This window comes from Cydia pomonella, chromosome 4, assembly GCF_033807575.1.
Source record: "Cydia pomonella isolate Wapato2018A chromosome 4, ilCydPomo1, whole genome shotgun sequence".
Taxonomy (NCBI): Eukaryota; Metazoa; Arthropoda; class Insecta; order Lepidoptera; family Tortricidae; genus Cydia; species Cydia pomonella.
Genome location: NC_084706.1, coordinates 1656484 through 1670061, shown reverse-complemented (window position 1 = coordinate 1670061; position 13578 = coordinate 1656484). Strand labels below are relative to the sequence as shown.

Here is a 13578-nt window from a genome sequence, read left to right as displayed (position 1 = left end):
AAAAGTGAGTTCATGATTTTTAAAGGTAAAAATAAATTTTCTTATTACATTCCACCACTTCTCTTAAGCAATATGCCTATCAAGCAGGTGTCACAGTTCAAATATTTGGGCCATATATTGACTGATGATCTCAAAGATGACAAGGACTTGGAACGAGAACGTAGGTCTTTGTCTGTGCGAGGAAATATGTTGGCTCATAGATTTACGCGTTGTTCTGTGCCTGTAAAACTAACTCTTTTTACTGCTTATTGCCAAAGTTTCTATACAAGTGGTTTATGGGTACACTTTAGTCAGAGAGCGTATAATGCATTGAGAGTGCAATATAATAATGTCTTTAGGGCCCTGTTTCGGCTCCCCCGCTTTTGTAGCGCTTCGGGAATGTTCGCTGACGCAGCGGTTGATGATTTTTATGCAATAATGCGGAAAAAGTCGGCGTCCATTGTACGGCGAATGTGGGCGAGCGGAAACGGGATCCTAAAGATGATAGCAGATAGGCTGGACTCTGCCGTCCTTGCCCGGTTCACTGATCTGCATGTACAGCCTAATCGGAGAGGCGAGCAGGGAGGGTGGGGACCAAGGAGGCCATTTATTTTATAAGTATAGGCTTAGGTCATAGTTTTAGTTTTTTTTTTTTGTAACATATGGACCCTGTGTAACAGTGTTGTCTGAAATAAATGATTTTTATTTTATTTTTATTTTTATTTATTTATTTTTTATTTAATAGGTCTGATACATAGTTAAATATATATCTGATTATATTACATAGGTCTCCTACTATTGAGACGTTAGCTGTTTAGGTAGCACCAAATAATTGAATACGTCAACCGGGGCGAATAGGGATAGCGGAGGTGAATAGGAATAAAACCTGGAAAGAGATTTACCAGATAATTTACCTCCCTCTTCAAACTGCCTTCATAAAATTTTTTTTTTTTTTTTATAACGATAGGCAAGCGTTTGACCACGATCTCACCTGATGGTAAGTGATGATGCGGTCTACGGTGGAGCACGCTTACCTATGAGATACCTATTTACCCTATTATATTTAAACATTATTTTCAATCGCATGATACAATTCGCAGGTATGGGATAGTTTTTAAGAAATTATCAGGTAAATCTCATTCCAGGTTTTATTCACCCCGGTTGACGGTACTTATAAATACACATTAAAAAACATTTAACATTATTTTGCTTCATTGTAAAACAGATGTCCTCTTTATGAAATCTTTACGAATATGTAAACTAAAGTCGTAGCCGCCTTTCTGCGCCTTCGAAAAGTTTGTTTACATTATTTCATGTAAATCATTATGATGTACTTACTGGATATTGCATACAATCAATTGTTTGTTTCATTGTTTTTATGTATAATGCGATCGTTTTGAAATAACTTGTGAGTCAATTACCTTCTTATTCGACACCCTATTATGTGCGGGTGGTTGACCTAGCCATACCTTGAACTGATCTGATTGCGGAATGACTTTTATATATTTTAACGTTTTACATTACTTGCGAGGATAGCTTTATATCAAATATCAAACATTTATTCAGCAAATAGGCCACAGGGGCACTTTTACATGTTCATTTTTACAAACAATAAAAATTAAAAAAAAAAAAAAAGTTTAAAGTGAATAAATGTATGGTTCCGCCATTTTGAAAAAAATATATTAGAAAATGATACGAGTGAAAAAATCTATTTAATCTTCGAACCTGCTCACAAAATTTCATGAAATCGGCTGAGAATTCCGACCTGTAGATGAGAACATCACACGTACGAAAGCATTTTTGCTGAAACTAAAACAAAGACCTTTGGTAAAGCTACATACAAATAAATAAATATTATAGGACATTATTACACAAATTGACTAAGTCCCACAGTAAGCTCAATAAGGCTTGTGTTGAGGGTACTGTACATTCTAGTTACTCATATTTTGTGAAATAAGAATTGAGACGCCATTTACAACACACTTTTATATTATAACATTTTAACGCGTATACATGTTCATTCGATAAAGAATATTGCAAAAATAAAAAGCTTGACAATCCGCCGCCGCTTATATAGGTTGCTGGGAACTCGTAACGCGCGATGTATGCAGCGCAGCGCCATCTACCATGAAATTGAGTAAACTTTCTTGCTTGCCGCAACATACTCCCGCCTAAAGGATAACAGAATCTTTTCTTCTCACATCTGGTAGTGGACAGAGCTTCGGAATCGAACGTGTCAGCACTCCAGTTGCTGTGCGGATGTCGTAGACTCTTGTCACGTTATCTTGTCCAGGATGTTTCTGTAAAACTCTACCTAGTAGCCATTTACTAGGAGGTAATCTATGATCCTTAATTAGTACTAGATCTCCGACGTTAAACTCTTGTTTTCTGATTTTCCACTTCGGTCTCTCTTGTAATCTTGTTAGGAATTCCGTTTGCCATTTTCTCCAAAATATTTGTAGCATTTTTTGAATATTTTGCCATCTCGATAGTGAATTTGTCTTATGTTGTGTCAAATCTCTCTCTGGAATGGTGACTAATGGTTCTCCAACAAGAAAATGTGCTGGTGTCAGCGGCTCTAGGTCATCAGGATGATCGCTCAATGGTGATAAAGGTCTTGAGTTCAGACAAGCTTCGACCTGGTTCAAGAGAGTTGTAAATTCTTCGAAGGTAGGTGTAGCATCTCCGAGAGTTCTCTTAAGATGAAACTTTATACTCTTGACTCCGGCCTCCCACAATCCGCCATGGTTTGGTGATCCTGGAGGGATGAACTTCCACTTGGTGCCTTCTGTATCTAATAGGGCTGCTAATTCAACAGGGATTGTTGACTTGCCAAGTCGCCACATCTCAAGTATCTCTTTGCTCGAGGAAATGAAGTTAGTTCCATGGTCACTCCACATCTCCTTGACGAATCCTCTTCGTGATGTAAATCTTCTAAATGCTGCCATGAATGCTTCCATAGTCATGTTGCTCACACATTCAATATGTATAGCTTTAGTTACCATGCAGATGAAAATACTTATATAAGCTTTGAATGTCTTTGATCCTCGTCCAGGGCTCATGCGCACATTTACTGGACCTGCGAAATCTACACCAGTTGTAAGGAATGCTCTTGACGGCTTCACTCGTATTTCAGGTAAATCGCCCATCAGTTGAGTTACTGTCTTCGCTTTTTGTTTAGCGCAAGGAAAGCAATTTCTCACATATGTCTTTATAGTGTTTCCTGCGTCAATCAGCCAGTATCTTCCTCTAAGATATGTTGTCATCAGTTGAGGGCCTCCATGCAACGTCTTCTTGTGTGCGTCGTTAAGTAAAAGTGGTACTAGTACGTTGTTTTTGGACAGGATAATTGGATGTTTGCTCAAGAACTCTAAATCTGCATGTTTCAATCTTCCTCCAACTCTCAGTACTTCTTTGTCATCTAGAAAGGGCGTAAGTGACAGTAAACGACTTCTGTTCTTTAAAGTTGTGTGATTTCTCAGAGCTTCGATTTCTTCTGGAAATTCTAGTTGTTGTGACAGCTTAATACATATTGTAAGTGCTTCTTCTCGCTCATCATGAGTTACATATTGACATAAGTTATATTTTACATCTTTGTTTTTTAAGATGAGCCATCTTCGACAGTAGGCTATGACTGAGATGAGTTTTCTCAATGATGAATATCTCTTTGAAATAGTAAGAATGAAATCTTCTTTCTTCTCTGACACTGTAGTAGTTGCGCATTTGATAGATTTTCTGGTTTCTAGATCTGTATCTTCTATTTCACAGGGTTCTCTTCTCCATTCTCTTTGATTTAAAAATGTTGGGCCTTTAAACCATAGTGTATGTTCTTTTAATTTCTCAGGTGTGACTCCTCTTGATGCTGGATCTGCGGGGTTTTCTTTAGTGTTCACGTAAGACCATGTAGTATCTATATTGTTGTTGATTGCAATGACTCGGTTCTTCACAAATGTTGTCCACTTCAGCGGGTCTCCGAGAATCCAGGCTAAGGTTACCTTTGAATCTGAATATGCATATGTGTTTTTGTGCTCGATTCTCATAGCTGTAGCGACGTGTTTCAGTAGTTGACTCAGTAGCAGTGCTGCACTCAGCTCAAGACGGGGCAAAGTGAGTTGTTTTTTCATTGAAGAGATTTTTGTTTTTGCCATGATGAGTGATACTTTGACTTCTCCATTTGATTGGATTACTCTGCTGTAGACTACTGCTGCGTAGGCTGACATTGATGCATCAGCAAAGCCATGCAGTTCCACTAACTCGCTCTTGTTGCTCGTTCCAATCCATCTCTCAAGTTTCACGTCTGACAAGTGCTCTAGACCTCTGCAGAAAGTCTTCCACTCTGTCTTCAAGTCTTCAGGTAACTCTGTGTCCCATGCTAATCCTCTTGACCATGTTTTCTGTAGAAATATCTTCGCCATGACTACAGATGGTGCTAGCCAACCCATTGGATCAAACAGGGAAGCGATGACAGTTAAGACGTTTCTCTTAGTTACTCGTTGCTCAGATAAAGTGTTGATTTTGTTTGTGACTAAGAGGGTATCTTCGTTTGAGTTCCAAATGATTCCTAATGTTTTGATTGTCTCTTTTTTGTTGATATCTATCTCAGAATTTTTCGCTCTCTTCTCTGGTTCTACTGTGTTCATAAATTCTTTGTTGTTTGAAGACCATTTTTGTAACTCGAAGCCTCCTCTTCTTAGTATTTCTATCAGTTGACGTTTAGCTTCTATTGCGTTTTCTTCTGTATCTCCCCCTGACAGTACATCGTCCATGTAGAAAGAGTGGTTGATGATCTCTCGTGCTTGGGTGTACTCTTCTGTGTTTGCCTCATCGATTGCTATCTGTCTCAGGGTTTTGATTGCTAAGAATGGTGCACATGCTGTTCCAAAGGTTACAGTTAGCATTCTATATTCTCTTATGTCTTCATCAGGGCTGAATCTCCAAAGTATTCTCTGAAAGTCTGTGTCTTCTCTTCTTACAAGGATCTGACGGTACATTTTTATGACATCTGCAACAAAACAGACTTTATGTATTCTCCATCTCATAAGAATGTCTCGAAGATCTCCCAGAAGTGATGGACCAACTAGCAGTTCTGAGTTGAGGCTTACTCCGTTGGTTCCTCTGCAGGAAGCGTCATAAACAACCCGAAGCTTGGTAGTGTCTCTGTCTTCACGGATCACAGGATGATGTGACAGGTATACTCGTCTGTCTGGCTCTCTTACAGGTTCATCTCGATTGACTAATTCCATATGTTGTAGTGTTATGTACTCTCTCATGACTTCATTGTAGGATTCTCTCAATTTTGCGTTTGCTTCTAATCTTCTCTCGGTGCTCATGAATCTTCTCAGTGCGATTTCTCTCGAATTCTCTGGTAAAGTAGGTTTGTTACTCTTGAATGGCAGTGCCACAATGTATCTTCCGTTTGTATCTCTGGTTACTGTCTCTTGATAAATTTTCTCAGCCCGAAGTTCTTGTGGGGTGAGAGTGTCGTTTTCCTCTGACTCTAATCTCTCTGTCTCCCAAAATTTCTCTACCATCTCCTCTAAAGTGATGTTCAGATGCATACTCTTGAACTCTTTCATGCGGTTGTTGTTCAACTGACCTCCTGACAGGATGTATCCCAAGCGAGTTTGTTGTGCTATGGGAGTACCTGGTTCTCCTTTAATCACTCCGTTCATTAAAATGTCTGCGTAGATGTGAACTCCAAGTACTAGATCAATGTTGCCCGGTGTATGGTAAGTTGGATCTGCCAGTGACAGGTGTTGCAGATGACTCCATTTCTGTGGATTGATTGGTATCTCAGGCATTATGTCGGTGACATCTTGAACAATGTAGGCTGTGCAGTTGACTTTGAAGCTGTCGTTGAACCTTGAGTAAACTTCTATATCTGTAGCAAACTTAATTCTTGTTGACATATGACCCACTCCAGTAACTAATCCAGCAGCTGTTTTTCTTCGCAGCTGTAGTTTTTTGACAGTTGCCTCACTTATAAATGATTCTTGGGAACAGGGATCAATGAGTGCTCGTAGTAATTGTATACCATGGCCAGTGTTGATGTTTACTAGTGCGGTAGCCATGAGCGCAGTATGACTCTGAGTGACAAGATAATTTCTCATTTTTGGTGTATCTGAAGGTTTTGCAGTAGTCTCTTCTCTTGATGCATAGTTTGAATTTGTTGCGGTTGCTCTCGATGTAGATTGTACTGGATTATCTCTCTCCTCAGCGAGTTTATTCTCAAAATGCAGTAATGAATGATGTCTCTTCTGACAGTGATGACAAGATACTCTGGATTTACAATTTTTCACATTATGTTTTGATGACAAGCAGTTGAAGCAAAGTCTTTCGTTTTGGACGTGTTGAACTCTGTTGTTGACATCTAGGTTTGCAAAGTCTTTGCATAGATAAGTCAAATGGTTTTGTTTGCAGTAGGAACACTGTACTGTTGTTGTAGCGGGGCTTGTTAGAAACGATCTTTGTCTCACGATAGCTCTCTCTCTGTCCTTCGAATAGGTTGTAGATGGAACCATTTCTAACACTCTGAAACGTGTCTCTAAGAAGGTTGTAAACTTCTCTAGTTTCGGCAACTCTTGTACAGGCAGCGCTCGTATCTCCTCTTCCCACTGTTTGCGCGTCTCGTCGTCCAATTTGTTAAGTATAATGTGAATCACGATTGTATCCCACTCGTTAATCTTCACGTCGTTATTTTTAAGGCTGTTCAGGCATTCTTGAGTTGTATCGAGTAGTTCTCTGATAGATCTAGATGTACTGTGGTACACTTTTTTCTGATTCATGAATCTATTCAAGATTGTATTCACTATCATGCGTTTGTTGTTGTACCTCTTGTCTAAAGTTTCCCATGCGACATCGTAGTTTTTCTCGGTTATTTGTAGATGTTTCAATAATTGTTCAGCCTCACCGGTGACACTTGATTTAAGATAATGAAGTTTTTGTACTTTACTCAGCGATGTTTTATTGTGAACGAGTGACGTGTACAGATCTCTAAATGAAGTCCATTCTTGATAATCTCCAGAGAATTGTGGCAGGCTAACTTTAGGAAGCTTCACCTCTTGCGTGGAATGCTTGTTTACTTCCGATGTTGACTTATTTTGCGGATGCGGTTGCGGTTGCTCACTCGAAATTACGGATTTGTTGAATAGCTCGATAGTATCCGATAAATCTCCTTTAATCGTAAAATAATCTTCTTCTCCGGCAGAATACAAGTCGGTTGTGAAGTAGTTATGCTCCTTCTTCTGCGCCGTTGTTGCATATTTCAAGATTTCGAAATGATTTGTTTGAAATTTCTGCCAATACTCGTTCAATGTATCAATTCTCGCTTGTACATAGCCTTTCGTAATGCGTGTTTTTCCTTGCTTCTTGAAGTTTAGTCCGATCTTTCTTATTAAATCGTAAGTAATTTCTTGTTCCGACACGTATGTATCCATTTTGTAGGTTATGTAGTAAAATCTTACGACGAAATATCTCGAATCTTCACTCTTTTTGCTTCGAAAACGCTAGTATGTTCGTAGATTTTCTCGTTTTTACACGTTTTCTTCAAAATTATTACGAATCGCGATGTATTTTCATTGTTTTATGTCCATTGTTTACACCGATGTTTACACGGAAACGCCGACTATTTTTCACGAAATTCACTAAATTATTGTTCTCGCGGTACTCGATACGCTTATTTATCGTTTTTATGCACTGAAACCTCGTAAATATTGTTCATTCACTGTTTATTTCTCGTATTTTTAGTATTTTTTCACCATAGTTCGTATTTTGTTTTTTCACTTTTGTCAGTTTTTCATTTATTTTGTTCTAGAATGTTCGATGCGCGACGTCTATAATCTCTCGAAAACGTTCTTATTTCACTGCGATTGTTCGTTTTTCACCACTAATTCAATAAATCCGGTTCTAATGGGCCACTTTGTACATTCTAGTTACTCATATTTTGTGAAATAAGAATTGAGACGCCATTTACAACACACTTTTATATTATAACATTTTAACGCGTATACATGTTCATTCGATAAAGAATATTGCAAAAATAAAAAGCTTGACAATCCGCCGCCGCTTATATAGGTTGCTGGGAACTAGTAACGCGCGATGTATGCAGCGCAGCGCCATCTACCATGAAATTGAGTAAACTTTCTTGCTTGCCGCAACAGGTACTTAGATAACGATATATATAATATATAAATATTTATAAATACTTAAATACATTGAAAACACCCATGACTCAGGAACAAATATCCATGCTCATCACACGAATAAATGCCCTTACCAGGATTTGCACCCGGGACCATCGGCTTTGTAGGCAGGGTCAATAAAATAAAGTTTTGTTAAAATATTATTCAGTGTTTAAGCCTTTTTTACTATCATTCAAAACCAAACAACAAATGGTACAAAGAAAGTAATACATAAATAATAGAGCCATCAGCTCACCTCGCGGTTCTTTCTCAACTCTAGGCCATCGGCAACGGTGTCATCGACCTCTGATGTGAACTGAGTGGTCACGGGAAATGCTCTGCCAATTTATTGTGATGACGTTATGCAGTGTGGCAGCCTACAGAGTTGGTCACTTCATTACTATACCTCTCGCGTCGAATCGTGGTCCAATAGTGGACAGTTCGTTTATTGGTATATGGAGTAGCTGTCCCGCAAAATGTTTGTAGACATTTTAAGGAACTTTAGCAGCTTAGCACATTAATTCATTCAGAAATTTAACTATTAAGTAATAAAAATACGGTAAAAATTAAAGATAAAGATAGTTTATTATTCAAGTAGGCATATTACAATGCGCTTATGAACGTCAAATAAAGCTACACCGGCTCTAACCCTACACCTCTGACCCGAGAAGATTTAAATCCCCGCTCAATTGGAGGAGGGTATCCCAATATGGACCGGCAAGAAACTCGGAATTATTTCTTTTGTTATTTTATCTCTAACTATACCTATACTACACTTCAACACATTAGTTATTTTATTAGTTTTTTTTATCATAGAAACTTTACGGTCTAAATTTAGAAGGGTGCTCTTTATTAAAGGAAAATATGAGTTTAAGCCGATATAAGAAAACACGTGCTCATTATTTTTTCATGTTCTCAAAAATATAATAAATCCAGTAATTAACTAGCAAATTGCTTGAACAAAACGTTCTACAATAGTGAGAGGGTTTAGTAACTTTTCAGTAATTTAGAGTACAATTTTTCCAAAAAGGTTGAAATTGGGCAGCTAAAAAAATACGTCTCTGTTATTTTAAACTACTCTCTAACATATAAATAAATTAATTAATACTATCGGCCCGATTCGAAGAATGATTGACACGTTTAAAATCTTGGAAAGACCTTTACAAGATCGATAACTAAACGACATTTTAAATTTGACGTTTATTTCGATTCCGCTGTAATCCCAATAAGATCTATCTACGATATTTCTAACGTCAAAGTGAAATTGGTTGCCCGAATCGAGCTGCTTCTGTCAATTATACGACATCTAAATCAGAACTTATCTAAACCAGAACTAATCGTTATCGTATCTCATTCTTCGAATCGGGCCGTATATGACATTCTCACACAAATTGACTAAGCCCCACAATAAGCTCAAGAAGGCTTGTGTCGTGGGTACGCAGACAATGATATCTTTTATTTGTATTTTTTTTTCGTATATAATATACAAATACTCTAGGAAAAATATCTGTGCTCATCTCACAAATACATGCCCTTACAGGGATTCGAACCCAGGTCCATCGGCTTCATTGGTAGGGTCACTAGTACTAGGCCAGACCGGTCGTCAAAATAAATGAATCTTACCTTGTAAGATTGAATATGTGTAGAGACCTCAACGAGATGAGTAACAAAAGGTTAAAGTCCAGAAACCCTCCTGCTCTACAGATGCCCAAATCAGCAAACCACTTGGAGTTTGATGGAGGCGTGGCAAGCGGAATGGGAGCACCACAAGGACCAAACAAACCTTCTTATCTCTCTCACACCTCGAACACCTCCTACCGGCTTCGAAGAGCCCCGTCGCGGATGGTTAGCCCTTAACCAATTTAGAACCGGAATTGTTATCTGCGCACACCACTGGCACAAATGGGGCTGGAGTGCCTCTCCTGCCTGCCAGTGCGGGCACCCAGACCAGACCATCGAAAACATAGATAGTACTGGTATGTCCTCTCACAAAATACATGGGCCATGTGAACGACTTCAATATCCTGGCTGAAGAAGCGGCTGCTTACCTGAGTAGGGCGAAATTTATAAAGTAAAATATAAAAATACATTAAAAAATACTATACAAACACATATAAACACATTGTAAATAACCTAACCTAGTGTGCCGCCAGCAGCGGGGAAGGGCCCAAGCTACCGGTGGTCAGGACCGCAGAGAGAGGAACCGCCGGACTATCCGCGCCGTGTCCAAGATTACCGCCTTCTGCATCTGACCCTTGATCCAACCACCTAGCGAGAGTCTCTCAAGGGGTTATCTCGTGAGCCAAGTCTAGGTACTTACTGGACTTGTCCTTCTCGGCTTTCACGAGATTCTCATCATGGGGGATGGTGATGTCGACGAGCACGGCCCAATTATTATTATTAATCGTACAAAAAGCGAAATAAAATACCTCAAATATCATGAATAGTTTTACCTATGTTGTTGTTATTGTTAGATTTCCCAAGGGACAAAGTTTACTTCCTTTATGCCAATAAATACAACAAATGTTTAATGTTGTTTGAATACTTACTTTATTGAAATAGTAGGCGCAAGATTCTCGTGAGAATTAAATGAAAACATCTGCCTGCCATTGCATACTTTCAAAGAACTGGATATTCCACATCTTAAAGGTCCTGATGTACATGATATGTATGTTGCAACGTGTCTTGTGTCTAAAAGTGTAGAACATCACACATGGCTATTATCAGGTGTGTGGTACTGTGGCTCATAACTTGGAAATACCCTTCGTGGCTGAAATTAACATTTGTGGGGCGTTAATTGGGTTTGTTCCTTGTTCGTCGTATTCCTGGTTCGTCGGATTAACACATAATTAAATATGTCGTGCAGTAAACCAGTATTTACTAAATATGAAGATTTACTGCACGACATATTTAATTCTATGTATATAATTCCGACGAAACAAGAATACGATGAATCAGGAATCCGACGAAACAGGAATACGACGAAACAGGAATACGACGAACCGGGAACAAACCGTTAATTGGTGATACATATTTTCTTCATCATTCTTATATATACATGGTTCGTAATGTATGTAGATACGTATCGATTTAGGGGTCGTATTCTCGTTTAAACTAACTTAACATTGGCACATAGGAAGTGGCTAATTTAAGGTACTTATTTACGTAGGTAACTACCGTACTATGGGTCAGATGTTCCTAATTTTTCTCATACTGTATGCGAGTTATCTACGAAACTTACCTTCGATTCCGGATTATCTTTCTTTGACTGCGGTGTCTCAACATTTCATGAACCGAATTTCAATTCGCTGTCTGTATGTGAACCTACACATATTTTATCATGAAAAGTATCTCCTTACTAATAAGTCTACAACATAATTTCTTTGTCATAATATGCTACGTCTGATATAAATCTAGGCACGTTTATGGTACCGGAAGTTCTCCGCGCCGTCCGGCCACCTGAACGAACATTTCCTTACACCACGGCACTTAGGTAGTTAGGTAGGTACTCTTTATGAACATTTATTTTACGAGAGATCCTATTACTTTTCATTTAACCACTCTAAGGTTATGCCCTGCATCTTATTGCACTCTTGTCGTCAATCGTCATCTAATGTCATTTGAGTAAAACCTTGTAATGATAACAACGTTTTCACGTAGCGTAGGTTAATGTTACTAGAAAACTGGCACACAAATACGGCAATTGCTTACTCTTGATTATATTTTATAAAAAAATCCCATCATTCTTCATTTCACAACTATAACTTGCACTATATTATTTTACTCACACTCATCCTATTAAAATTTCAAGACATAAAGCAAGCAACAGCTGTTTATTTGGGAATCATATTGTTGGTAAGATTTGGCTGGTAAAGAAGTTACGCGATTTCTAGTTTTAGCACTTAGGTATTTACACATTTAAAACATACTTAACATAACATCAGTTCACATACCACAATAACTGATGAATGATTAGAAATGTCTCAAAAATTGCATGCTATGATTTAAGTGGTATATAATATTTGTATATTCGTAGATATAAGTGTAACATTGCTACATCCTAGTAGGGTCCATATGTACTGGTAAATTAAATGAACATCCTGTAAATACCATGGTTGCAAGAAATAAATGAAATAAATGAAAAAAAAAATAACTCCTTAAAAATCGCTTAAGTTACTGTTTATGACCACTAAGTACATACAGTGACTCTCTGCAATAAATGTTACCTACTGCCAAAGGTCACAGGAAGGAGATGAGATCGAACCGCCGGCGCCGCAGGATGTGTTCAAGTCGCAAAAGGCTAATGTCTTTTTGAAAATATTTCTTGCCTCAACCTCGATCCACGACAGTTATTGTCATGCAGATTTGGTGGTAATATATCTTTGGTACTTGGGTTCTTGGTACCGTAGCAAACATTATCAGTATTCTTCGCAAGCGAGCTTATTGTTAATATATATGTATACAAAATGATGCATATAAAAAAATAATAATTCAGCCTATATACGTCCCACTGCTGGGCACAGGCCTCCTCTCATGTGCGAGAGGGCTCGGGCTATAGTCCCCACGCTAGCCCAATGCGGATTGGGGACTTCACATACACCTTTGAATTTCTTCGCAGATGTATGCAGGTTTCCTCACGATGTTTTCCTTCACCGAAAAGCTAGTGGTAAATATCAAATGATATTTCGTACATAAGTTCCGTAAAACTCATTGGTACGAGCCAGGATTTGAACCTGCGACCTCTCTGCACTCGGCCACCACCGCTTTCATAAGTATGCAAAATGATGCATAATGGGTCAAAATATAAGAAAATGTAGTATAGTACAATAATGAATCTGCACATATGGTTAATATGAACGGCATAATCCTATTTAAGTACATAACGGTTGACGATGATGACAATGGTTCCTAGAAAACTAATGTCCTGCATAATGCTCATTTCCAAAAATGGAAATGGACCCTATAGCTTAAACTTCAAATCTTAGCAATTTACAAGAAGTTTTACAAAATATCCATTAGTCAATGATACTTACCAATGCGGGCGCCCACACGGACGGAAGTAATGTTCGCGTAGATAATATGGCAACTGAACTAGGTAACTGCGTGACATGCATTTAAATTGCGCTTCTCTTTGATATTTGTTTCGCGGCCAGATATTGCTATTGTATACGTCGCTTGCCATGTTAAGTAAGAAGTGCTTTATATCACTTATATGTACCTACTTTGTTTATAATATAGATAGGCACTATCTTACGGTCTTGATAAATTAACGTGGTAAATATTATGTTGATATATATACCGATTTAAAGTAGCCCATTACTACTTTCATGTTGATGTAAAGAGGTTGTAATACGTATATATGTAGTATGAAAACTATGTTATCTTTAAGAAAATATGAAAAACACCTCACCATATATGA

The 13578-nt window shown here is 38.2% G+C and overlaps 1 protein-coding gene across 1 annotated transcript; it reads right to left on the bottom strand.

The window, feature by feature from the left end:
* Nucleotides 1-2150: 2150 nt before the first annotated feature.
* Nucleotides 2151-7415, bottom strand: LOC133517425 (uncharacterized). Its single transcript, XM_061850740.1, has one exon. It carries the CDS (start codon nucleotides 7413-7415, stop codon nucleotides 2151-2153), a length of 5265 nt encoding a protein of 1754 aa, XP_061706724.1.
* Nucleotides 7416-13578: the final 6163 nt, after the last annotated feature.